This window comes from Larus michahellis, chromosome 11 (assembly GCF_964199755.1).
Source record: "Larus michahellis chromosome 11, bLarMic1.1, whole genome shotgun sequence".
Classification (NCBI taxonomy): domain Eukaryota; kingdom Metazoa; phylum Chordata; class Aves; order Charadriiformes; family Laridae; genus Larus; species Larus michahellis.
Genome location: NC_133906.1, coordinates 1,862,624 through 1,890,319, shown reverse-complemented (window position 1 = coordinate 1,890,319; position 27,696 = coordinate 1,862,624). Strand labels below are relative to the sequence as shown.

At 52.6% G+C, this 27,696-nt stretch overlaps 4 protein-coding genes across 4 annotated transcripts in view; all 4 read right to left on the bottom strand.

Annotated features, from left to right (window-relative positions):
• Nucleotides 1-27,696, bottom strand: part of LOC141749887 (protocadherin gamma-C5-like) — a 280,377-nt gene that overhangs the window by 242,248 nt on the left and 10,433 nt on the right. The window lies entirely within an intron of this gene.
• LOC141750009 (protocadherin gamma-A12-like) lies at nt 633-5,781 on the bottom strand. Its single transcript, XM_074604399.1, has 4 exons — nt 3,252-5,781; nt 2,423-2,479; nt 801-815; nt 633-671 (listed from the first exon to the last, which is right to left on the bottom strand). Exons 1-4 carry the CDS (start codon nt 5,679-5,681, stop codon nt 633-635), a joined length of 2,541 nt encoding a protein of 846 aa, XP_074460500.1. The 5' UTR covers nt 5,682-5,781.
• LOC141749891 (protocadherin gamma-B5-like) lies at nt 7,585-10,974 on the bottom strand. The gene has a single exon (XM_074604153.1). It carries the CDS (start codon nt 10,959-10,961, stop codon nt 8,460-8,462), a length of 2,502 nt encoding a protein of 833 aa, XP_074460254.1. The 5' UTR covers nt 10,962-10,974; the 3' UTR covers nt 7,585-8,459.
• LOC141750008 (protocadherin gamma-A12-like) lies at nt 22,960-27,299 on the bottom strand. Its single transcript, XM_074604398.1, has 2 exons — nt 24,772-27,299; nt 22,960-23,040 (listed from the first exon to the last, which is right to left on the bottom strand). Exons 1-2 carry the CDS (start codon nt 27,202-27,204, stop codon nt 22,960-22,962), a joined length of 2,514 nt encoding a protein of 837 aa, XP_074460499.1. The 5' UTR covers nt 27,205-27,299.

Below are 27,696 nucleotides of genomic sequence, written 5' to 3'. Positions count from 1 at the left end.
CGTCAGAATTGGCAAAAACATATCATGAGAGTGTAATGCACCAAGATCACACCAAAAAAAGAGGTACATTTGTCTGCTAACTAATATTCTGTGAAGAAATAGAAGGATTGTAAAGCACATGGATGATAAATGTCTGAACTAAAAGAGGAGCACACATCCAACAGAGACTGGGGAAAATCTAACAATCAACTTCTGGGGAATTTCCTCCCATCTTTTATCACACACACTGTTCCACAGAGATGGCACTTCTACTGACGTCATGCTTTAATCCCCTCTCCGTACCACAACCAGAATGCAAATATAACCTCACATCTCCCGCCTTCCACAAAAAAGGAAGGCTAAGCAAGAGGCACTAGCGCACAACACGTGGATAAATGAAGATATGCCACTACTTCAAACTTAACCTACATACAGAGGAAACCAGGAGCTGAACAAAATCAGATCAGGAAGGCAAGGAACCATTAAAGACAAAGTCTTGCCAAACTCACTGGGAATTTTTCTCAGTCTTCACTGCTGGTGTTGAAATTCATCCCCCTGAGCACCTGCAAATCACTGATGTTTCAAGCACAAGTGCAAACCTAAGTTTTTCCTCTGGACTGCATCTCACAGAGGTTCACTTTAAGAAATAGTCATCAGTTTTCATCAATTTTTCTTCTCTGTTGCCTGCTCATCTGCGGAAAAATATGAAGCCATAAGTGCAAGCACTTATTATAGGCCTCTTTCTCAAGTTGTTCTAGGCTTCTTCAGGTGGCTGAAGGCTTGACAAGGGAAGAAAATATTTGCTGCAAAACAACACTCACAGTTTCTTCCACACACTACCAGACAGAAAGGACCACCTTTATATCACCACAACGATCGAGGCAAGAAGTGAACACCTGCAGAAAGGAAAGGATAACAACATCCTCTTCTAGATTATGGCACTTATGGTAGGTACCTAATTCACATAATTGTAGGTACAAAATACATGGTTGGCGCTTCCCAATGCTCCCATTATGGCACTTGTCGTAAGTTCATAATTCACTGCTAGTTGAGAATTGCAAACAACAGAATGACAACTTGCAAACACAAACAAAGAATGTCCCATGGCTCCCAATGGAGATGGAATCGCCCATCCTCTAGCCAAATTTCTTTGGGAAGATGAAACTCGCACTGCATAGAATCATAGAATCATAGAATCATAGGATTGGAAGGGAACTCTGGAGATCATCTAGTCCAACCCCCCTGCCAGAGCAGGGTCACCTACAGCAGGTTACACAGGAATGCGTCCAGGCAGGTTTTGAATGTCTCCAGAGTTGGAGACTCCACCACCTTTCTGGGCAGCCTCTTCCAGTGCTCTGCCACCTTCAAAGTCAAGAAGTTCCTCCTCATGTTTAGGTGGAACTTCCTATGATCAAGTTTGTGCCCATTACCTCTTGTCCTGTCCCCAGGCACCACTGAAAAGAGCCTGGCCCCATCCTCCTGACATCCACCCTTGAAGTATTGATAACCGTTGATAAGAGAACAGGTTGATCGTGTTGCATGATACTATTGAATGGGATAAGGAGCAAATATATCTCTTGTGTCCTTCAAGAGGCCCTCATGCACAGCTCCCAGGACTCGCATCTCCAACCCTTCACAACTTGCATGGTGTTCTTTGACCCTTATAATTTGCAAGCACATGACATGAAAAGGCCAGTTGCCCCAACCATTTTTCTTCAACACTTACCACTATCATACACACAGGTATCTTCACATCTCCATCCTAAGAAGGAAGATATATTTCTCCTTAACATTTTTAGGAAACATGTCTCTCTCTACAGCTGTAAACATGAAAGGCATGTACAAGACAGTCTGACAAATGTAACAGATGTGACCTTCCACACATTATCAGATACAAAGGCCCATCTTCAGATCATCACAAGTAAGGCAAGAAGTGAGCCCCCACAGAAAGGAAGGGATCACAACATACACTTCTAGATTATGTCACACAAGGAAGGCACATAAATCATGTGTTTAGAAGGTAGCAAATACACAGTTAGCTCTTCCCAAAGCTCCCATTATGTCACTTGTCATAAGTACATAATTCATTGTTAGGTAAGTATTGACAACAACATGCAAAACCAGAGGAAGAACATCCCAGGGCTCCCAAGACAGCTGGAATCACATGTCCTCTAGCCAAATTTCTTTGGGAAGATGAAACTGACATTTTATGATACTACCGCTGGACATTGAACAGTGAAGGGAACAAACATATCTCTTGTGCCCCCCCCCCACAGCTCCCACCACTCTCATCTCCAGCCCTTCACAACTTGCATGGAGTTCTTTGACCCTTATAATTTACAAGCACACGACATAAAAGAGCCAGGTGCCCCAAAACATTTCTCTTCACCTTTCATGAGGAGCACCCCATGGACTTCAAATAGATATCTTCACATCTCCATACTGAGAAGGAAGATACAATCGTCTGCTCATGACACTTCAGAGAAGAAACATCAGGAGTCTAAGAGTAAAAGGGGAGTGGTCCACCAGGGGAGGCTGGGTTAGTGAACGTCTGCATCCCATTCCTTATGTCTTCCCACACACATTGAATCTCTCCCCTCCCACCCTCATATGGCTCTTACCATAGCATCTATGGTCCAAACAAGACACAACTAGAGGCTTTCCAATAAATGAACTTTAAAAAAGCGGGAATCGGCAAAACACATCTCCACGGAATAGACCTTCAGAGGCAGCCATCATGGCTCCGTTATCATGGAGAAACAAAAAGCCTGAGAAAAGCAGAAAGAAGGAGCAGCTAAGTAAAACACGGCGCCATTAACAGTCCCTTTCAAGACACTCCATCCTACTCAAGCACAGGTGCTGTCGGGAAGATAACTGACCCTGCTAATAAAGAAAACTGCCTTTTGCTGACAATGCAAAACATTCGTTGAGAAGAGTTAATACTGACAAGTAAATCGGTGTTACTCACGTTAGAGGACAAAAAGAAAAACGACCTGGCACATGATAACAACACAAAGCCCTGATCTAACCAAACTCAAGACAACAGCTGCCCCACTTCTCCTGCCTCACACACATACTCTAATGCTAAGCAATGAGACCACGTTCACCTGCCCAGAGAAAGAGGCACCACCACACAGCGAGCTGATCAACGAAGCTTTGCCTTCCCTGTAAATAAACCTCATCGTACAGACAGGACAGAGAGCACGGGTGGGAAAGAGCAGAGAAGCAGGAGAGGGAGGCGTGGCAGAGCAAGCGTGGTGGGAAGAACTCACCGGGGGAGCGGCGGGGTCGGCGCGGCGGGCGCCGTCGGCGTCCTCGGCGAGCAGCGGCGCGGGCTCGTCGGGCGGCGGGCGCGCCGGGAGGGTGTCGCAGCAGCTGCCGCCCGAGAAGCGGAGCTGGCTCTTGCGCGAGTCGGCGGTGAGCGACACCTCGTGCGAGTAGGAGTGCAGGAAGGCGCGGACGCCGTCGATGCCCACGAAGTGCGAGGCCGGGACGCCGCGCAAGGCGCCGCTGCCCGCCGCCAGCAGCTGCGAGCGGCGCCAGCGCCGCAGGCGCAGCGCCAGCAGCAGCAGCAGGAAGGCGAGGAAGAGGCAGGACACGGCCGCCACGGCCAGCACCAGCCAGCGCGTCAGGCTGACGGACGGCTCGCCCGCCGCCGCCGCCGCCGCGCTGCCCAGCTCCGACAGCAGCTCGCCCACGCTCTCGGCCAGCACCACCGTCAGCGTGGCCGTGGCCGACAGCGCCGGACGCCCGTGGTCCTTCACCACCACCACCAGGCTCTGCCGCGCCGCGTCGCGGGACAGCGGCACCCGCGCCGTGCGCACCTCGCCGCTGTGCAGCCCCACGCGGAACAGCGCCGGCTCCGTCGCCTTCGCCAGCTCGTACGACAGCCACGCGTTCTGCCCCGCGTCCGCGTCCACCGCCACCACCTTGGCCACCAGCGCCCCGGGCTCCGCCGACCGCGGCGCCAGCTCCACGCCCGCCCAGCCCGCGCCCGACGCCGGCGGCGGGTACAGCACCTGCGGCGCGTTGTCGTTCTCGTCCACGATCACCAGGCGCACCGACACGTTGCTGCTCAGCGACGGCGCGCCGCCGTCCTCCGCCCGCACCCACAGCCCCACCTCGCGCACCTCCTCGTAGTCGAAGGAGCGCAGCGCGTACAGCGCGCCCGTCTCCGCGTGCACCGACACGTACGACGACAGCGGCGCGCCCCGCACGCGCCCCTCCCACAGCCGGTACCGCACGCGCGCGTTCTGACCCCAGTCCGCGTCCGCCGCCCGCACCGTCAGCACCAGCGCGCCCGCCGCGTTGTTCTCGGCCACCCGCGCGCTGTACCGCGCCTCCGCGAACACCGGCGCGTTGTCGTTCACGTCCAGCACCCGCAGCGACAGCACCGCGCTGCTCCACAGCGGCGGCGAACCGCCGTCCGACGCCCGCACCGTCACGTTGTACTCCGACACCGCCTCACGGTCCAGCTCCTCAGCAGTCACCACGCGGTAGTAGTCCTCAAAATTCTTCTCCAGACGGAAAGGCAGACTGCCCTGTAGGGAAATCCTCACCTCCCCATTGTCGCCCGAGTCCCGGTCCTTGACTCTCAGAAGAGCGACAACTGTTCCAGACGGAGCGTCTTCAGCAATGTCTGTTACGCTGCTTGACACTGTAATCTCGGGAACGTTGTCGTTTGTGTCATCAATGTGCACCAATATTTTTCCCCGAGTCGAGAGTCCAGCGCCATCCCGGGCTTCTATTTCTAACTCATAACTTTCATCGTCCTCATAATCCAGTTCGCACTGAATTGTAAGTTCCCCTGTTTTAGGCTCGAGGTGGAAAATAGAAGATGCTTTGTCTGTACTTTCTCTGACGGAATATGTTATGTCTGAATTAGTTCCGTCGTCCGCGTCCGTAGCGTTCACGGTAAGCAGGTGATAACCCACGGGCACGTCCTCCGCCACACGCACCGTGTACTCCGCCTGGCTGAACACGGGAGCGTTGTCGTTGGCGTCCAGCACCGACACGCGGATCCGCACCGTGCCCGTCCGCGACGGCTCGCCGCCGTCGCTCGCCCTCAGCACCAGCTCGTGAAAGGCCGCCTCCTCCCGGTCCAGCGCCTTCGCCAGCACCAGCTCGGCGAATTTCGAGCCGTCTGGTCCCGTTTGCTCTTCCAGGGAGAAATGCTTGTTATCGCTAAGTTCGTACGTCTGTACAGTGTTCTGCTCTATATCGGCGTCTTGGGCTTTGGGCAGGAGGTACCGCGAACCTTTAACTGCGTTTTCATTCACTCTCAGGACGAATTCCCTGAGTTGAAAGAGGGGAGTGTTATCATTAACATCAGTAACGTGAATAGCCACCTTATATATTTTCATCTGCCCCTTAAGAAGAATTTCTGACTTTATTACGCAGTCTGCTTTTCGTCCACAGAGTTGTTCCCGATCTATCCGTTCGTTTACATACAAATGGCCAGTCTTTATATCCAGAGCAAAATATTGTCCCTTGCCTTCCAGCATAACGCGAACACCGCCGGCGCGAAGCACCGGCAGCTCCAGCGCCAGGTCCTTGGCCACGTCGCCCACGAATGAGCCCTTCGGCATCTCCTCGGGAACCGAGTAGCGCAGCTGACCCCACGCCTCCTTCCACGCCGCCACCAGGACACACCACAGCAGGGCTCGATCCTGACGGACCCAGAGCCACCCCGCCGCAAACATCTCTGACGCGGCACTGCCGGCACCTCAATAGGGACGGCACCTCACCGTTGCCGCACGACGATCTGACGCACGATACAGCTCCCTCTCCAGCTCCGGCACAGGTTCGCCGCTCCCGGCCGCTGCCGCCGGCCCCTCCACCTCGCTGCACCACGGCTCCGCACCGCACGGACGCTCACAGTCCGCCCGCCCAGAGAGCCAGCCAGCTAGCCAGCCAGCGAGCGAGCCTGGCCGCAGCGGGCGGGGCTGCCTGCATCGCTCCAGCCTTCCTCTCTCTCCTCCTCGGTCAACAGCGGCGCCCGCAGCCTCCTCCCGGCACTGCAGCCACCCGGCACTGCCCAGCACTGCCCGCCGCCCTTTCCCACGGTCAGTTCGCGCCGACGGGACACTCGCCACGGACACATTGCTTCCCGTCCACCGCGGATCTCCTCCGATGCCTTTTCTCCAGCAGATCACTTCTTTGATCCTCGAAGTGATCAAGACGGGAAAGAAATAACACGTCTTCCCTCTTTGTGGTGTTTCTACCGCACGGGAAATATACTTTTGTAATGTTTATATATTATATCTAATAATTTTTTTGTATGTCGAGTTTTATATTTTGCGTGGTATAGAATATTACGAACCTTATCCCATTAGTCCGACAGCACAATCTCCATCACGAATTCTACAGCATTTAGTACCAGTCGTGCTTGCATAACGTTTTCATCAGCAGATCAATGAATTTCCCACATCCCGAAAAATAGAACAAAGCAGCAATGAAGATCCTTCCTCAAATGGAGACCAAGAGATATCCTGCATTGGCGTTTCCCTAAGCCGTCCCTTTCTTCAACGATGCGACATCATCCTTCCTTTTCATCAAGGTGATTACAACCGTAGAATCATCCCGTGGGACTGTTAGTCCTACCGCATGGGAAAAACGACTTGCTAATGACGTTATATATGAATTAAAATATTTTTTGGGAATATGACCTGTACAATATTATGAACCTTATCCCATTCGTCCGAAAGCACAATCCCCATCACGAATTTCTGTAGCAGTGGTGCTTGAATGACCGGTACAAGGAAAGCAAAAGATAACAGGCTGAGCTACAGACACCGTGATATTCAGACCCACCCCGCCGCCTAGAACCAGGTTATCAGGTATCAGGCTTATGAACCCAAGCAGCAGGAACTTTGCTGTAAATACTACAGTTCATACGGAACACGCTTCAAATTAACGACACCACTACCACTGACTGAGATTAGATATTTAAAGGCTGCGGAAGGCGGGATCAATCAACAGAGAATATATGCCAGCTAAGCCAGTAAAGATCCTGAGGAGGTGGAGTTGATCAGGCACCTGCCATGGGCTATGGAATGTCTCCATAGAAGACATTCCTTACAAAAGAGCACAGAGGGAGGCTCTCCTAATGTTCGAAAATCACCCTCTCCCATCCACTCCACTTGCAGGCTGTGGGTCATCACTTCGCACTAATTGTACTGCAGCTATCCAGGAGGCGGGAAGCACCTGCAGTGAGCTTGGCCAGAATCATCTGCTCAGCTCCCCACAAAATGCAGGGAAAATGGCTTTGCGAGTACAGCAAGAAGAATAACAGGCACATCTGCCTTTTCTCCTATGCCTAGTCTATATCCCACACCAGCAAAAGGGGCTGATAGCAGCCATACGATAGAGCTGATTTGCCGCAAATTCTTCTTGTCCACCCGTTTTCCGGATATGGGTCTACTCTCAACAGTATTTTTGAATTGTATGGGAGAAGCTGAATTACCCTAAAATCTTGGTACATCTGCAGACGGAGCTAATACTGGAAAAGGAAAGTGGAAGGACTTTAACATGTGGTTTCCACTTTTAATACTCCAAATTACATTTTAAACAAGTAATTCGATAGCTTGAATGGCCATGGAGGGGCTTTGATTTTCTCAGAAATCACGGTCTAAGAGATTGATGCTTGTTAGTAACGCATTCATCTAATTCTTGATCCTTTACGCTGGTAGGAAACCTTTTCAACCAAATACTGTAGGACGGCGTGAGACAAGTACGGCTGCACACTCTAAACTGTGCCCGGAACACAGGTAAATGTGGAAATGGACATTGTTAAAGTGCCTAATTGCTCTCATTTGGAGTACTTCCTTCTCGATTGACATTTGTTCTCAGGATGGGTAGAGCCCTCCCATTGTAAACAGGCAGATACAACGACTGTTGCAAAATTGTCCGAGACACTGAATTTCGCGGTCTAGTATTCCCCTGTCAACGCGACCAACCTGGAGGTCCAAGTACCTCTCTCTTTTTATTTTACTTTCTTTTTTGTTTTTTTTTTTTTTTTTTCAGATCTCGGCCTACACCTTCACCTGTGTATAAAACACAGATCATGAATGGTAAGGTTTCGCCCTCACCGTTAATAACTCAGACGATTTTAGGCAGCATAAGCCTTGGAGACAAAAACCTCTCAGCTGAACATCATGAAATGACATATCTCCAACTGCACGTCTGAATCCCGAGTCTGTCATGCAGAATCAGCGGATCTCTTTCTACACAATAAGCATTCCCTTCACCCTTAATACCTCAGAAGACTTTAGGCAGCACAAGCCTTGGAGACAAAAACCTCTCAGCTGAACATCAACCCGTGAGCACCCATAAATCAAGGAGAGCACGGCTAACGGCTTGCTCTGAATGGAATAATGTTACCCCGATCTTTCATTTCTTCAGGGACACAAGGACCAGCACTCCCCATCCACATCACCCCCCGAAATCCCAGGGGAACAGCCAAGGAGGTTCAGCACAGATCAAAGAAAAAAGCGAGAGCGAGAGGGCTTACACACCTGCGGGGCGTCGGCGTCGGTGGGCGGCTCTCCCGCGCCGGCGCTGCTGCTCGGGCTCGGCTTCCCGCAGGGCTCCGTGCCGAGCAGCTCCTCCGCGGGCACGCTGGGCAGCGGCGGCGGCAGCCAAGCGCCCTCGGCCACGGCGCGGGCCGGCGCCACGCACAGGTTGTAGGAGTAGGGCAAGGTGCCCTCGCAGAAGTCGGCCGGGAAGGCGGCGCCGGGCACGGAGAAGCGCTGCGCGCCCAGGCAGCGCAGCACGGCGGGCGGCCCGGCCCGGCGCAGCCGCGCCAGCACGGCCAGCGCCACGCTCAGCAGGAAGAGGGCGGAGAGCAGCGCCAGCGCCAGCACCAGGTAGAACTGCAGCTCGGCCGGCGAGTCGGCGCCCGCCGCCCGCTCGCTCAGCTCCGGCAGCGCCTCCTGCAAGCTCTCGGCCAGCACCACGTGCAGCGTGGCCGTGGCCGACAGCGCCGGCTGCCCGTGGTCCTTCACCACGGCCACCACACGCTGCTTCGCCGCGTCCCTCTCCGACACGGCCCGCGCCGTCCGCACCTCGCCGCTGTGCAGCCCCACGCGGAACAGCGACGGCTCCGACGCCTGCACCAGCTCGTACGACAGCCACGCGTTGCGCCCCGCGTCCGCGTCCACCGCCACCACCTTGCCCACCAGGTAGCCGGCCTCGGCCGAACGCGGCACCACCTCGAACGCCGCCGGCAACGACGACGCTCCCGACCCCGACGCTCCCGCCGCCGCCGCCGCCGGCCAGAGCACGCGCGGCGCGTTGTCGTTGCGGTCCAGCACGAAGACGCGCACCGTGGCCGTGGAGCTCCGCGACGGCGCCCCGCCGTCCTGCGCCCGCACCGCCACCGCGAACTCGCGGCACTGCTCGTAGTCGAAGGAGCGCTGCGCGTACACGGCGCCGCTCCGCGCCTCCACCGACACGTAGGGCGCCGCGCCCGCGCTGCCGCCCGCCAGCCAGTAGCTCACGCGCCCGTTGGCGCCCGCGTCCGCGTCCCGCGCGCGCACGCGCACCACCGGCGCGCCCGCCGCGTTGTTCTCCGCCACGTAGGCGCTGTAGGCCGCCTCCTCGAACACCGGCGCGTTGTCGTTCACGTCCGACACCTCCAGCACCAGCGACGCGCGGCTCGACAGCGACGGGCTGCCCCGGTCCCTGGCCACCACCGTCACTCGGTGCTCGGACGCCTGCTCGCGGTCCAGCGCGCTCGCCGTCACCACCTTGTACGACCCCACCGACGACGACACCATCGACAGCGGCGCCTCGCCCGACAGCTCGCACCACACCTGACCGTTCTCCCCGGAGTCCGCGTCGTTCACGTTCAGTAGGGCCACGACCGTGCCGGCCGGCGCGTCCTCGGGCACAGGGCTCGACACCGACAACACCGTGATTTCGGGAGCGTTGTCGTTCTCGTCGCTGATGTCGATCTGCAATTCGCAGTGAGCCGTGAGCCCGCCGCTGTCTCTCGCCTCCAGACCGAAGCTGTATTTACTCTTCTCCTCGAAATCCAGGGGCCCCGCCGTCCTCACCTCGCCGCTGTCGCTCTCGACACTGAACAAGGCGCGGACGCCGTCCGGGACGTTGCCGAAGGAGTAGGATACCCGCCCGTTGGACCCCGCGTCCGCATCCGTGGCTCGCACCCGCACCACCAGCGAGCCGGACGGCACATTCTCCCGCACTCGCGCCTCGTACACGCTCTTACTGAACACGGGCGCGTTGTCGTTGGCGTCCGTCACGTTCACGCGAACCTGGACAGTCCCCGATTTCACGGGGTCCCCGCCATCCACCGCCGTCAGCACCAGCTCAAAGGAGCTCTGCTTCTCCCGGTCCAGCTCTCTCTCCAGCACTAATTCCGGCTGCTTCTTTCCACCCGGTCTCTCCTTGAGGGCCAGAGTGAAGGACGGGTTGGCAGTGAGTTGGTAAGTCAGTAATGAATTGCTGCCCACATCTGCGTCTCGGGCCATCTCCAGCGGAAAACGAGCCCCGGGAAGGGTCAACTCTGCGATCTCGAGGTGGAGAGCAGCCTTGCTGAAGGTCGGCGCGTTGTCGTTGACGTCCTGGATGGCCACCTCGACGTGGAAAACGTTGAGCGGGTTCTGCACCAGCGCCTCGAAGCTGACGGAGCAAGAAGCCGACTCGCCGCACATCTCCTCCCGGTCCAGCCTCTCGCTCACGTACAGGTTCCCGCTCTCCCCGCTCACCGTGAAGTATTTCAGCTGCCTGTTAGCGGCAGACGCCACCCGCAGCTTGCGTGCCGGCAGCTCCGCCGAGCTCAGCCCCAGGTCCCGCGCCAGCGGCCCCACCAGCGAGCCTCTGCCCAGCTCCTCGGGGATGGCGTACCGGATCCTCTCCGCCGCCGCCCGGCAGCACAACACCAGCAGCAAAGCGGGCAGCAGCACCGCTCGCCCGGCCGCTCGCCGCCGACAGTCAGTCTGATTCTGCCTCACCGCCATTCTCGCCAGAGCTTGCCGCGCTCCTCCCTCCTGCCGCTGCCGGGACTCCGGCTTCGGCTGCGGCTCCAGCGCGGCTCCGTGTCGGCCAACAGCGGCACCCGGAGGCGCCGCCACGACACCGCAGCCGGCCCGTGTCCGCGCTCCCGGGGCCCAGACTTTTGGCCGCTGTTCAGTGGCTGCCCCCAGCTTTGGGGTCTCTCCTTTTTTAGGTTCAGTAAGCACGGAGGCACTTGCTTAATTGTTAGCAGGAACGCTCTTCATTTTAACACCAACAGCAGTCTCATACTGAAAAGGATTTTCTACTTGCAGTGGATTTTTAAACTACTATTACGCTTGATAAAGGACTTTTAGGGCTTGTGGTGTTAGTTGGCATGAAAACCAAGAAGGAAATAAGTGTTCAAGGGCAATAAAGAAGTTTCCTCATGCACACTCTGAGAATTGAATTCAAAATCTTAAATGCCATGTTCTAAGACACTTTACACTTTTTGTGTAACTCTTGTACTTGAGATACAGTTTGTACACCAGAATCCGGAAGTACAGAAACACATTCTTGGTTCAACTTCAAAGGCTTTTAAAACTGACATACGCTGTCAAGTATTTTTAGGTCATCTCCTTGAGTCATAGTGAATATTTGAAGGAAATCTTTGTGGCAGAGCAATACGTAGAGGAACTGAGCTGCACTTAAGAACATCAAGAGAGAGTTATAAGAGCAAGATATGATGCTACAACTACAGAATGCATTAGGAGACTTTTAGCACTCTGTCAGGTATTTTCAATTCTGCTTCCTTTATGGGGGACTCAGAAGGAAATATTTGTATTTCAGTAATTCATAAGTGATCAGAAAAAGAATGAAGCACAAGTCTTTTCAATCCTGTCACGCCAGACCTCCAAAGTGTTTCCACCTTCCCTGCATTTCCCCCTTTGTCTCATTGAAATCTCTCACGTTTGACCACTGTTGACTTTTTTTTTTTTAGGGAGAAGTATCACACTGAGAAAAGTATCACCCTTAAGGAAGGTTTATAGCTCCAAGTTAGCAGAGGAACATTAGCTATTTTGTTTGTAGTTCACAAAAGTTCCTTCTTTTGCACGTCCATACTTGAGGGACTGACAATGGGAAAGTGCAAAGCCACATCGAGTCTTTAATTGAATCATAGAAAAGTTTGGGTTGGAAGGGACCTTCAAAGATCATCTAGTTGGCTGCCAAGAGCAGGGATATCCTTCACTAGATCACATTGCTCAAAGGCCCACCCAACCTGACCTTGAATCCTTCCAATGATGGCACATCCACTACTTCTCTGGGAAACTTCTTCCACCACTCTCATTGTAAAACATTTCTTCCTCATGTCCAATTGAAACCTACCCTCTTTCAGTTTAAATCTGTTGTCCCTTCTCCTATCAAAACAGGCCCTGGTAAAAAGTACTCTCTGTCTTTCTTAGAAGCCCCCTTTATATAATAAGAAAGTGCAATAAAGTGTCCCCAGAACCTTCTGTGCTCCTGGCTGAAGAACCCCTACTCTCTCAGGCCTGCTACATAGCAAACAGAAATATTCCAGCCCTTTCACCAATTTCCTGATCCTTCTCTGGATCTACTCTAAAAGGTCCATGTCTTTTTCAATTGTGGACTCCATAGCTGGACATAGCACTCCAGGTGGGGACTCATGAAAGCAGAGTAGAGGTGGAAAATCCCTTCCCTCAACCTGTTGGTCGAGTTGTGGATGGTACATGCACAACTTCTCTGGGAAACCTCTTTCAGCATCTCACCACCCTCATCGTAAAACATTTCTTCCTTATGTTCCATTGAAATCTACCTTCTTTCAGTTTAAAACCATTGCCTTTCTCCTGTCACAACAGGACCTGGTAAAAACTCTCCGTCTTTCTTAGAAGCCCCCTTTATTTAATGAAAAGGCACAATAAAGTCTCCCCAGAGCCTTATCTTCTCCAGGCTGAAGAACCTCTACTCTCTCAGCCATTCTACATAGCAAGCAGAAGTGTTCCAGTCCTTTGGCCATTTTTCTGTCCTTCTGTAGACCTACTGTAGCACGTCAATGTCTTTTTTGACTGTGGGCCCCATAACTGGACACAGCACTGCAGGTAGGGTCTCATGAAAGCAGAGTAGAGGGGGAGAATCCTCGACCTGCTGGCCACGTCCTTCTTGGGCTCAACGGCTGCTCTCACTACCTCTGTCTCTATAAAATGTGGGGGTTGCCCTGCCCCAGGTGCACAACCTCGCACTTGGCCTTCTTGAACTTCATGAGTTTCACATGGAGCCACCCCTCCAACCTGTCCAGATCCCTCTGAATGGCATCCCTTCCCTCTAGTGAATTAACTGCACCACTCAGCTCGGTGTTGTCTGCAAAATGCTGTGGGTACACTGAATCCTACCATCTGTATCACTGTCAAGGTTCAACTCCAGCTGGCAGCTAGGACCACATGGCCTCTTGCTCTCTCCCCCATTTGGGGTGGGGAAGAGAATCAGAACAGTAACAGTGAGAAAACCCATGGGTTGACATAAAGACTGTTTAATAAGTAAAGAAAACGCCACACACACAAGCAAAGTGAAATAAGGAGTTCATTCACCACTTCATATCGGCAGGCACATGTTCAGCCCTCTCCAGGACAGCAGGGCTCCATCACGTGTAACAGTTCCTTGGGAAGACAAACACCATAATTCCAAATTTGTCTCCCCCTTCCTTCTTCTTCCCCCAACTTTATATACTGAGCATGATGTCACATGGAATGGAATAGCATTTTGGTCAGTTGGGGTCAGCTGTCCTTGTTGTATCCCCTCACAACTTCTTGTGCACTCTCAGCCTACCCGCTGGCAGGGCAGCGTGAGGAGCAGAAAAGGCCTTGACTGCTTAGCACAACCAAGAACATCACTGTTCTACCAACACTATGTCCATCCCAAATATAAAACATAGCACTATATCAAGGAGGTTTCACACAGGAATTATAAGCCTTCTACTCATGCATCATCATTCTACATGCACATTTAGTGTGCAAATACCTTATGATTGGAGGACTAGCATCATCTTTCAGGACAGGGAATCCATGATCACAGCATGAATGCCGCAGGCCTTGGCAGCAGAGTCCTGGTTCCAGCGGGGATAGGGTTAATTTTTCCTGGTATTCCATGCCATGTGAGCCATGCCCACCCTGAGCTGCTGGGGGAGGGGGCAGGAAGTCGCAGCTTGGAGCGGGCTGGGGCTACCGGGTCAGGTCAGTGAGCGGCGGGGAGCGGCGGTTCCATAATCATGTTCGTATATTCCTCTATCCGTGTTATTGTTGTTGTTTGCCTGTTCCCTTTGCTGTTCTGTTAAACTGCCTTTGTCTCAACCCAAGAGTCTTGCCTTTTTTTTCCTCCGATTCTTCCTGTATCGGGAAGGCCCGAGCGAGCGGCACGTGGTTCTTTGTTGCCGTCTGAGGCTAAACCACGACAGTCCTTTTTGGCACCCAACGTGGGGCTCGAAGGGTTGAGATAATGACAGAATCCAACTAGAACGTGGAAAAACGGATTTATTTTTTTTTTGTATGCATTTATTTTATTAGGTAAATAGTCGCTGGTCATCATGTTGCTTTGTTTGTTCTCATGGCTGTGTTATATAAATTCCTATATGGCTTATGTACTCCCTGCAATGCTGTTTACTGTCTCTGGAAGAGGGATGAGGATTATCATTCTGCTGTCCTGTGCGATATCTGTTTATGATATGATAACATCACTGTTCAGACAGCTATTTTGGGGTGTTTATGTGGTTTTGCTGTCCTGTCCGTACATTGGACACCGTCTCTCAGAATTTATTAATAATTACACCCAGTCTGTGGGGGAAACAGGGGGGGGCACTTTCCCCAGCTCTTTTGCCTCCCTTTTCTCCTTCGGGTCAGGTATGACAACTTTTGAGAATTTTTAATATCCTTGGGATACTCAAACCAGCGTGTTCCTAGTGTTATGTCTCCTGAATACGTTCCAGGTCTTGTTTAGGGTTAAGTGACTATTTAAGACTACCACCCGGAGATCTGCTCCGAGGCTGGATAGTCAGGGGTGGCACGGCATGTGGGAGAGCATGGGCAGGTACCTAGAGAACTACTCACCTCCAATGGTCTGGGACTTCACCCCTGAACAATTACAGGACCCTGATAAAGTGGTAGAATATTTGAAGGGAAAATGCTGTGGCTATTCTAGAGAGGCACAACTCACCGCATTGTGCTGGGCCCTGGCCAGTATCTACCAGGCACTGCTGAGAATTATGCAGCACCCTCAGGGGGAAGAGATGGAAACCAGACCAGCAGCCACTGCGGCTACTGCAACCCCTGCGACGGACACTGCGGCTACTGCAACCCCTGCAACGGACACTGCGGCTACTGCAACCCCTGCGGCAGCCACTGCCACTGAACCAGGGAACCAACCCGTGCCGGTATCAGTTGCCCCCATACAGAAGAAGTACACAAAGAAATCAGTTAACTTAGTAAGAGATGATGATGAACCAGGGTCATCACGAGAGCAGGAGGAAGAGGCAGAACCAGAGATAATTACTCAGTCCCTATCCTTGAGTGAGTTGCGGGATATGCGAAAAGATTTGAGCCGACTTTCAGGCGAGCACATTGTCACCTGGCTGCTCCGGTGCTGGGATAACAGGGCCAGTAGCCTGGAATTAGAGGGTAGGGAGGCCAGGCAGCTGGGATCCCTGTCTAGGGAAGGCGGCATTGACAAGGCAATTGGGAAAAAGACCCAAGCCCTCAGCCTCTGGAAACGACTCCTGTTAGGCATGAGGGAGAGGTATCCCTTCAGTGAGGGTGTTGTATGTCAGCCAAGCAAGTGGACTACCATGGAAAGAGGTATCCAGTACCTGAGAGAATTAGCCGTGCGGGAGATGATTTATTATGACTTTGACAATGCAGACTTACCCACAGACCCTGATGAGGTGCAATGCACAACGCCCATGTGGCGGAAGCTTGTGCGGAGCGCACCATCGTCATATGCCAACTCACTGGCAGTAATGGAATGGAAAGGTGAAGAGGGACCAACGGTGGATGAGGTGGCTGGCCGGCTCCGGCGATATGAAGAAAGTCTCTCTTCCCCCCTTGTCTCAGCTGTGGAGAAACTGTCGCAGAAGGTCCAGCAACTTGAAGAGAATATCTCCTACTCCCCACCTGCACGGGCCAGCATCTCAGCTATTAGAAGCAGGCATTTCCCCACTCAAGAGAGAGAGTACAGAGGGTACACACCACGAGGCACCCTGTGGTTCTACCTGTGGGACCACAGAGAGGACATGAGGAAGTGGGATGGACAACCTACTTCGATCCTGTGGACACGGGTACAGGAGTTGCAAGGAAGGACAACCATAAAAGGGGATCCCTCCAGGAAAAGTGCCGCCCCAGTTTCCAGTGGGCCGTTCCCCAGACAGAGCAGAAGGCCTGATCTTGCTTCTGATTCTCTTGAAGGAACTTCCAAGTCATTTATGCAAGAAGTGAGTAATGGATACTAAGACCAGTATTAGGGGGGCCCTGCCTCCGGCCAGGTGGAGGAAAGGGACAACCGGGTTTATTGGACGGTGTGGATTCGATGGCCTGGCACATCAGACCCACAGGAGTATAAGGCTCTAGTGGACACGGGTGCACAGTGTACTTTAATACCATCAAGCTATAGAGGGGCAGAACCCATTTGTATTTCTGGGGTCACAGGCGGATCCCAAGAGTTGACTGTACTGGAGGCAGAAGTGAGCCTAACTGGGAATGAGTGGCAAAAACATCCCATTGTGACTGGCCCAGAGGCTCCATGCATCCTTGGTATAGATTACCTCAGGAGAGGGTATTTTAAGGACCCAAAAGGGTACCGCTGGGCTTTTGGCATAGCTGCCTTGGAGACAGAGGAAGTTAAACAGTTGTGTACCTTGCCTGGTCTCTCAGAGGACTGTTCTGTTGTGGGGTTGTTGAGGGTCGAAGAACAACAGGTGCCGATTGCTACCACAACGGTGCATCGGCGGCAATATCGCACTAACCGAGACTCTCTGATTCCCATCCATAAGCTGATTCGTCAACTAGAGGTTCAAGGAGTGATCAGCAAGACTCGCTTACCCTTTAACAGTCCCATATGGCCGGTGCGAAAATCTAATGGAGAGTGGAGGCTAACTGTAGACTATCGTGGTCTGAATGAAGTCACGCCACCGCTGAGTGCTGCCGTGCCGGACATGCTAGAACTCCAATACGAACTGGAGTCCAAGGCAGCCAAGTGGTATGCCACGATTGATATAGCGAATGCATTCTTCTCAATCCCTTTGGCAGCAGAGTGCAGGCCACAGTTTGCTTTCACTTGGAGGGGCGTCCAATACACCTGGAATCGACTGCCCCAGGGGTGGAAACACAGCCCCACCATTTGCCATGGACTGATCCAGACTGCACTGGAACAGGGTGAAGCTCCAGAACATCTGCAGTACATTGATGACATCATTGTATGGGGAAACACAGCAGAAGAAGTTTTTGAGAAAGGGAGTAAAATAGTCCAAATCCTTCTGAAAGCTGGTTTTGCCATAAAACGAAGTAAGGTCAAGGGACCTGCGCAGGAGATCCAGTTTTTAGGAATAAAATGGCAAGATGGACGCCGTCAGATTCCAATGGATGTGATCAACAAAATAGCAGCTATGTCTCCACCAACTAGTAAAAAGGAAACACAAGCTTTCTTAGGCATTGTGGGTTTTTGGAGAATGCATATCCCAGATTCCAGTCAAATTGTAAGCCCTCTGTATCAAGTAACCCGGAAGAAGAATGATTTTAAATGGGGTCCTGAGCAACGACAAGCTTTTGAACAAATCAAACAGGAAATAGTCCATGCAGTGGCCCTGGGGCCAGTCCGGGCAGGACAACATGTTAAAAATGTGCTCTACACTGCAGCCGGGGAGAACGGCCCTACCTGGAGCCTCTGGCAGAAAGCACCAGGGGAGACTCGAGGTTGACCCCTAGGGTTTTGGAGTCGGGGATACAGAGGATCCGAAGCCCGCTACACTCCAACAGAAAAAGAGATATTGGCAGCGTATGAAGGGGTTCGAGCTGCTTCGGAAGTAGTTGGCACAGAAGCACAGCTCCTCTTAGCACCTCGACTGCCGGTGCTGGGTTGGATGTTCAAAGAAAGGGTCCCCACCACACATCGTGCAACTGATGCTACATGGAGTAAGTGGACTGCACTGATCACGCAGCGAACTCGAATGGGAAACCCCCATCGCCCAGGAATTCTGGAAGTGATCATGGACTGGCCAGAAGGCAAGGATTTCGGAATGTCACCAGAGGAGGAGGTGACGCGTGCAGAAGAGGCCCCACCATATAATAAACTGCCAGAAAATGAGAAAAAATATGCCCTGTTCACTGATGGGTCCTGCCGAATTGTGGGAAAGCATCGAAAGTGGAAGGCTGCTGTGTGGAGTCCTACACGACGGGTTGCAGAAGCCAGTGAGGGACAGGGTGAATTGAGCCAGTTTGCAGAGGTGAAAGCCATTCAGCTGGCTTTGGACATTGCTGAGTGACAAAAATGGCCAGTACTTTATCTCTACACTGACTCATGGATGGTGGCAAATGCTCTGTGGGGGTGGTTACAGCAGTGGAAGCAGGGCAACTGGCAGCGCAGAGGCAAACCCATCTGGGCTGCTGACCTATGGCAAGATATTGCTGCCCGGATAGAGAATCTGGTTGTGAAAGTACGCCATGTAGATGCCCACGTACTGAAGAATCGGGCCACGGAGGAACATCAGAACAACCAGCAGGTGGATCGGGCCGCTAGGATTGAAGTGGCTCAGGTGGATCTGGACTGGCAACATAAGGGTGAACTATTCATAGCTCGGTGGGCCCATGACTCCTCAGGCCATCAAGAGAGAGATGCGACATATAGATGGGCTTGTGACCGAGGGGTGGACTTGACCATGGACACTATTGCACAGGTCATCCATGAATGTGAGACATGCACTGCGATCAAACAAGCCAAGCGTTTGAAGCCTCTTTGGTATGGAGGGCGATGGCTGAAATATAAATATGGGGAGGCCTGGCAGATTGATTATATCACACTGCCACAAACCCGTCAAGGCAAGCGCTATGTGCTCACAATGGTGGAAGCAACCACTGGATGGCTGTAAACATACCCTGTGCCCCATGCCACTGCCCGGAACACTATCCTGGGCCTTGAAAAGCAAGTCCTGTGGCGACATGGTACCCCAGAGAGAATTGAGTCAGACAAGGGGACTCATTTCCGAAACAGCCTCATAGACACCTGGGCCAAAGAGCATGGTATCAAGTGGGTATATCAAATCCCCTATCACGCACCAGCCTCTGGGAAGATAGAACAATACAATGGACTGTTAAAAACTACACTGAGAGCAATGGGCGGTGGGACTTTAAAACACTGGGATACACATTTAGCAAAAGCTACCTGGCTAGTTAACACCAGGGGATCTAACAATCGGGCTGGCCCTGCCCAATCAAAACTTCCACGTACTGTAGAAGGGGATAAAGTCCCCGTAGTGCACATGAAGAATATGCTAGGGAAGACAGTCTGGGTTAGTCCTGCCTCAGGCAAAGGCAAACCCATGTGTGGGATTGCTTTTGCCCAAGGACCTGGGTGCACTTGGTGGGTGATGCGGAAGGATGGGGAAGTCCGATGTGTACCTCATGGGGATCTGATTTTGGGCGAGAATAGCCAATGAATCAGATTGTGTGCTGTTAATTGCTAAGTAACACTGTCACTGTATGTCCTCGTTGCTATAATTGCTATCAGTTGTACTACAAGTAAGGCACAGGGATGATGGGATAAGAACTGACCTCAGCAGCTGGCGCCCAGCAGTTTCCTCAAGATCTACATCTTCAGCCCACGGACTGTGAGCATGAGCCACACCGGGTGCATCAGTCACAAGCTCCGAAAAAACCAGCATGCAACAGACCAGCACCACCCAGCATCTCACCTGCCCTGAGAGACTGTTCTAACAGATGGAGCCCAAAGCCATGGATTAAAAGAACTCAACGGACACTTTGGAGGGATGGCCCATAAACTAAGGGCATTATATCTGCATGAATATATATGTATATATATATACATGACAGGCGAAAGTGGTGGCAATTCATTGGAACCTGCTGGGCATGGCATAGATGGTATGGAATAAGGGGTGGATAATGCCCTGGTTCCGGCGGGGATAGGGTTAATTTTTCCTGGTATTCCATGCCATGTGAGCCATGCCCACCCTGAGCTGCCGGGGGAGGGGGCAGGAAGTTGCCGCTTGGAGCGGGCTGGGGCTACCGGGTCAGGTCGGGGAGCGGCGGTTCCGTAATCGTGTTCGTATATTCCTCTATCCGTGTTATTGTTGTTGTTTGCCTGTTCCCTTTACTGTTCTGTTAAACTGCCTTTGTCTCAACCCAAGAGTCTTGCCTTTTTTTTCCTCCGATTCTTCCTGTATCGGGAAGGCCTGAGCGAGCGGCACGTGGTTCTTTGTTGCCGTCTGAGGCTAAACCACGACAAGCAGGTATGAAATCAAAGCATTGTTCAGCCAAAGACACAGTCACCCACCTATTTTCATGGTTTGAAGCCAGCCTCTCACGCTCCTTGCTCTGCATTCACAGCCTTTACTTGCACCATGGACAACATCCAATATTTTGGCCATATGGCAGACAGAGGCAAAAGAGCATTTCCTTCAGTGACATCTTAGGGAAACAGAGGTCTATCAAAGTCTTTGTCTTGGCAGTTGAACATCTTCAAGGTATGGATGGAAACTGCTTCCCCAGCCCAACAATTCTAAGAGATCTTTCAATGTTTTAAGGGTTACCAGCCACAATACCCAGTCTGAGGCCCAGCTTCAGACCTGGACAAAACAAGCAAACAAATAAACCAAACCAAGTCAAAACAAAAACACTAATACAAGAATGGGAAGCTTGCAGGAGTGAAGGAATCATAGCTTCACATTTCAGATTTTGTCAAATACACAGATTATGCGTCAGGTATGTCAGATTAGAAGGTACACAAGAAGGGTATCTAGTTGGCAAAAAGTCCACAGGAGGCTCACACAGAATCTCACACCAAAACCGAGAGCCACAGTACCTCAAAGTGATTTCTTTTGACAATGAAATAGGGAAAATGCATGGAACAACTGTAGGCCTCATATAAAAACTAGGACTAATTTAACCTTTAATCCCATCTTTCAGATATTTCAAATTATATCACAGCAAATGTTTTCACCTTCCCTGTCTCTGGGCAGACAGAATCTTCCACCTTGACCAAACATCACACAACGTGAAAGCTACTTTTGCAGGAAGACACCGTTGAAGGAAAAGTTGCACACACAACTTCCTCTTATATGAGAACAACTGAAGTATGTACAGAAGAAAGCTATCTAGTTAGTAAAAAGTCCACCAGAGGCTTACAAAGGGGTCACACAAAACACCAGAGCCACTGTTCCTCAAAGTAATTTCTTTGGACAATTTTCATCTTGAAAATGCATGTAACTGCAACAGTGGGCCTCCTAGATCAACTAGGAGAAACTGAACTTCTACTTGTATCTTTTAGATGTTTCCAAATATGACACAGCTAACTTAGGGAAAACACTACCAAAACATCATCAACATGTAATCCACATGTACCTCATACTAAAAGACCAAACACAGCACAGCTGCTAGGAAAATTACTATGAACTCTATTGCAGCCTAAAGGCTTCAGCAAGTCTAGTTCTGATGCCAAATAAAGCTAGGCAAACAGCGTAAATCACACCATAGTATAACCCTAAGTAAATTATTCTAATTAAAACTTACTTATCTAAGCTAAATAAATAATATCTTTCAACATAGGAGACCAGAAAAAGAAAAAAAAAAAAACCAACAAAAAAAAAGAAAAAACCCAACCAAACAAAAAAACCCCAAACAGACAAGCAACAGAAGGAAGCCTCAACAGAGAAAACTGTTGTCAGAGGAAAGTCACTGGGAGGACATCTCGGTCTTCACTGCAGGTATTGAAATTCATCCCCCAGAGCACTTGGAAGTCACTGAGGTCTCAAGGTCCAGCTGTGACCTTAAAAATCTTACTCTGGACTGCATAGTAGAGGGTTTCATTTCACGAAATACTCATCAGCTCACATCCATTTTTTTCCCCACTATGTCACCCGCTAATCCCCCTACCAGTAAAATTCTGTTAAGTGTAAGCACTTTGTTAAGGGCATCTTTCTAAAGCTATGAAAATATAGAAACTCCTCTTTAGCTCCTGCTTTATTTTCCTCACACATAAAATTCTTTCTTAAGTGGTTGAAGTACTTGTCACAAAACAACGCTCCCTGTTTCAAATGCAATCGCAGAACCCAGAAATGGGGAAAATAAACCATGACCTTCCAGGAAACAGTGGCCTGAAAGAAAGTCTAATTACAACTGTGAAGAACCTTTACATCGCAATGTTCCAGGGAGATAGAGGCGGATAAAGACAGTTTCACACAGGCATTTTAAGCCATTCTATCCATGCATCATCATTCTAGGAACACACTTATGCTTAAATATTTTATTATCAGTGGATTACAATAACCTTTACGGACAGTGAAGTTAAGAACGTAACATGAATGGCACAGGCCTTGGCACCAGGCATGAAATCAAACCATTGTGCAGACAAAACCACATTGACCCACGTCTTTTTATGTTTGGAATCTGTCCTCCCCACCATCCTTGCTCTACATTCTCAGACTTTAGGTGCACCACAGACTAAATCCAGCTTTTGGCCATGTATTCAGCCACAGGTGAAAGAGCATTTCATTCAGCAACATCTTAGGGAAACAGAGTATATCAAAGTCTGTTTCTTGGCAGTTGAACACCCTCAGGGTGTGGAAGTAAACTGCTCCCCAGCCTTAAATGTTGAATAGATTATTAAGGGCTATCAGCCAAATTAAGGCCTAGCTTTAAAACATGAGAGAAAACAAGGAAGTAATGGGAAATTTACAGAAGTGAAGGCATCACAGTTAAGAATTCAGATTATGTCAACTGTAGTAGGGTCACAAGGAGGTCACCTTGTTGGTAAAATGTACAAGGGAGGATCACACAGGAGTTCACAACAAGCACCGCAGACACAGTTCTCAAAGTCATTCTTTTGCACAATAAGAAAAAGAAAATACACAGGACCACACCTATGCATTCGTAAAACTACTGGCAGAAACTGAACATTTAATATCCCTTTTAGACACACCACAGTGAACTCTTCCACCTGCTGAGTCTCTGTGCAGACAGAATCCTTCAACATGCACAAACATCATGCAATGGGGAAGCTAACTTTGCAGACAGACATCACTGAAATAAATCCTTCTTCTGAGGGAGAAGAAGGATCACAATGCAGACACATGCAGAGCAACTTCTCTGCTCATTGCACTCCTTTGAAGAAACATGTTCTTCATGTTCTAAATCGCATAAGCAATATGCCCAGTTGAAGACTCAGTCATCAGTATCTGCTCAAAGACACCATCATTCCTCCTTAGCATATGGGCAATTTCAAAGATATGCAACTCTGCTACCATTAATGCAATGTTTACATCCACATAAAGTAACTACATTTCACAGGAAAACCTGCACCGGACATGACAGAAATTCATCACAAAAATACCTTCCCATCCCCTACATTTACATCAATTTTGATACCAACAAAGCATCAGCAGTTACTTCACAAGTAACTTTCACAAGAGCAAGAGCCACTAATAACACCTGATGGTCGGTCAAGGCTAGGAAAAGCTTTAATACAGACAAAATGAAACTCTACATCACAGTCTCAGAAGGACATAGAGCTGGAAGAAGAACGTTTCACACAGCAATTACTAGAAATAGCACCCCTGAAGTATGCTGCACTTCGACGGCTATTGCTTGCAGACAAATTCATCAGAACATTGTCATCTGCTCTCAGGATGCAGGAAAAGGGCCTTGGCAGTAGGCAGGATATTAAAGCACCACCAGGCCAGATGGACCATACAACCCCCTCTTTTTCCACTTCCAGGCCAGTCTCTTGCTGATCCTGCACTGACTTCTCACCGTGTGTATGTAACAAATAAAAGCATTTCTTCCACTGAGAAGCACTGTTGAGAATATACTTACCATCACAAGGAAAAACATGCCACAGGAAGGCAAACTGATGTACTCACAAACTCAAAATTTAGGACACCTACAGATGCATTTTCAGAAGGCCAGGAATAAACCCTGGGAATCAAGAAAATATGTGCCATGTCATCCCCAAGACTCTACTAAAACCCTTTGTAGCTTGCATTATTGCCACAGCTCTTCATAAATAGCAGATAGACTCCATCCAAAGAAAAGGTGCTCAGACAAATTCTTACCATGGATAATATTTGACTTCTAACCATGTTTATGTCACAAGCAGGAGCATTTCTTACAGTAATATTTTAAGAAAACAGGTCTATAAAAGTCTTTCCCTTTACAGCTGTAAACATCAAACTCACACATAGGACAGTCCAATATAACAGATGTGGCCTTCCACACACTATCAGATCCAAAGGTGTTTAGCAGGCAGTGAATACTCAGATTGTTCTTCCCAAAGCTCCCCTTATGCCATTGGTCATAAGTACATAATTGAGCTATTGCTTAAGGATAGAAGACAAATTGCAAGAATCTCCCAGGACTCACAATACAGATGGAATAACGTGTCCTAGGTAAAACTTCCCTGCGAAGGCAAACCTCACACTGAACGATTCTACAGCGGGACACTAAACAAGGAAAGGAGAAAAGTCTATCTCTTGTGTCCCTCAACATGGGTAAGAAAGGGCAGAGAAGCAGGAGAGGAAGAAGTCGCGGAGCAAGCGTGGTGGGAGGAACTCACCGGGGGAGCGGCGGGGTCGGCGCGGCGGGCGCCGTCGGCGTCCTCGGCGAGCAGCGGCGCGGGCTCGTCGGGCGGCGGGCGCGCCGGGAGGGTGTCGCAGCAGCTGCCGCCCGAGAAGCGGAGCTGGCTCTTGCGCGAGTCGGCGGTGAGCGACACCTCGTGCGAGTAGGAGTGCAGGAAGGCGCGGACGCCGTCGATGCCCACGAAGTGCGAGGCCGGGACGCCGCGCAAGGCGCCGCTGCCCGCCGCCAGCAGCTGCGAGCGGCGCCAGCGCCGCAGGCGCAGCGCCAGCAGCAGCAGCAGGAAGGCGAGGAAGAGGCAGGACACGGCCGCCACGGCCAGCACCAGCCAGCGCGTCAGGCTGACGGACGGCTCGCCCGCCGCCGCCGCCGCCGCCGCGCTGCCCAGCTCCGACAGCAGCTCGCCCACGCTCTCGGCCAGCACCACCGTCAGCGTGGCCGTGGCCGACAGCGCCGGACGCCCGTGGTCCTTCACCACCACCACCAGGCTCTGCCGCGCCGCGTCGCGGGACAGCGGCACCCGCGCCGTGCGCACCTCGCCGCTGTGCAGCCCCACGCGGAACAGCGCCGGCTCCGTCGCCTTCGCCAGCTCGTACGACAGCCACGCGTTCTGCCCCGCGTCCGCGTCCACCGCCACCACCTTGGCCACCAGCGCCCCGGGCTCCGCCGACCGCGGCGCCAGCTCCACGCCCGCCCAGCCCGCGCCCGACGCCGGCGGCGGGTACAGCACCTGCGGCGCGTTGTCGTTCTCGTCCACGATCACCAGGCGCACCGACACGTTGCTGCTCAGCGACGGCGCGCCGCCGTCCTCCGCCCGCACCCACAGCCCCACCTCGCGCACCTCCTCGTAGTCGAAGGAGCGCAGCGCGTACAGCGCGCCCGTCTCCGCGTGCACCGACACGTACGACGACAGCGGCGCGCCCCGCACGCGCCCCTCCCACAGCCGGTACCGCACGCGCGCGTTCTGACCCCAGTCCGCGTCCGCCGCCCGCACCGTCAGCACCAGCGCGCCCGCCGCGTTGTTCTCGGCCACCCGCGCGCTGTACCGCGCCTCCGCGAACACCGGCGCGTTGTCGTTCACGTCCAGCACCCGCAGCGACAGCACCGCGCTGCTCCACAGCGGCGGCGAACCGCCGTCCGACGCCCGCACCGTCACGTTGTACTCCGACACCGCCTCACGGTCCAGCTCCTCAGCAGTCACCACGCGGTAGTAGTCCTCAAAGGTCTTCTCCAGACGGAACGGGATGCCGTCGTCGAGCGAGCAGGTCACCTGGCCGTTGGGGCCCGAGTCGCGGTCCTGCACGTGCAGCAGGGCCACCACCGTCCCCGGCGGGGCGTCCTCAGAGATCGCACTCAGCGCCGACGACACTGTCATTTCGGGTGCGTTGTCATTCACGTCTGTCACTGTGATCGCGACTTTCGCCGTGTCAGACAGTTCTCCTGCGTCTCGTGCCTGCACCTGCAATACATGTACGGACGTTTCCTCAAAGTCCAAATCATCCTTAAGGGATATTTCTCCTGTCTCAGAGTCCAGGGAAAAAAGTTTCGACGCCCGGTCTGAAATTTTATGGAAACTGTATTTCACGTCGCCGTTTGTCCCCTCGTCGGCGTCGGTGGCCGTGACGGTGAGCAGGGCGGAGCCCGCGGGCACGTCCTCCGCCACACGCACCGTGTACTCCGCCTGGCTGAACGCGGGAGCGTTGTCGTTGGCGTCCAGCACCGCCACGCGGATCCGTGCCGTGCCCGTCCGCGACGGCTCGCCGCCGTCGCTCGCCCTCAGCACCAGCTCGTGAAAGGCCGCCTCCTCCCGGTCCAGCGCCTTCGCCAGCACCAGCTCGGGACGCTGGTCCCCGCCGGGGCCCGTCTGCACGGACAGCGAGAAGTGCTCGTCGCCGCTCAGCTCGTACCTCTGCAGGGAATTCCGTCCCACGTCTGGGTCTTGCGCTTCACGGAGGGGAAACCGCAAACCCGGGGCTGTCGTCTCGGCAAGCCTCAATTCAGTTTCTACCTCTCGGAAGCTGGGGGCGTTGTCGTTAATGTCCCTGATTTCCACTTCGATTCCGTAAACCCGCATTTCTCCCTCCACTATCACCTCACAGCGGAGCACGCATTGCTGCACACTCTCGCACAGCTGCTCTCTGTCTATCCTCTCCGCTGTCACTAAATGTCCCGTCTTCCCGTGCAGAGCGAAATACTGCGTCCTACCTTTGTCCAAGAGGCGGAAACCGCGGTCTTGGAGCACCGGCAGCTCCAGCGTCAGGTCCTTGGCCACGTCACCCACGAACGAGCCCTTCGGCATCTCCTCGGGAACCGAGTAGCGCAGCTGACCCCACACCACCTCCCACGCTGCCACCAGGATACACCACAGCAGGGCTCGATCCTGACGGACCCAGTGCCTCCCCGTCGCAAACATCTCCAACGCGGCACCGCCGGCGACGCAATACCACCCCTCGCTGTGTCGCCTCCCTCTCCAGCTCCGTCCCTGTGTCGCCGCTCCAGGATGCTGCCGCCGGCTCCTCCACCTCGTTGCACCGCGGCTCCGCACCGCGGGGACACTCGCAGACCGCCCGCCCGCCCGCTCAAACAGACACGCAGCCAGCCAGCGAGCGAGCCTGGACGCAGCGGGCGGGGCTGCCTGCACCGCTCCAGCCTTCCTCTCGCTCCTCCTCGGTCAACAGCGGCGCCCGCAGCCTCCTCCCGGTACTGCAGCCACCCAGCGCTGCCCGCCGCCCTTTCCCACGGTCAGTTCGCGCCGACGGGACACTCGCCACGGACACTTCGCTTCCCGGCCACCGCGGATCTCCTCCAATGCCTTTTCTCCAGAGCATCTCTCATTTGATCCTCGAGGAAATCACGACCAGAAGAAATAACACGCCTTCACTGGGCGTGTGACTTCTATCGCACG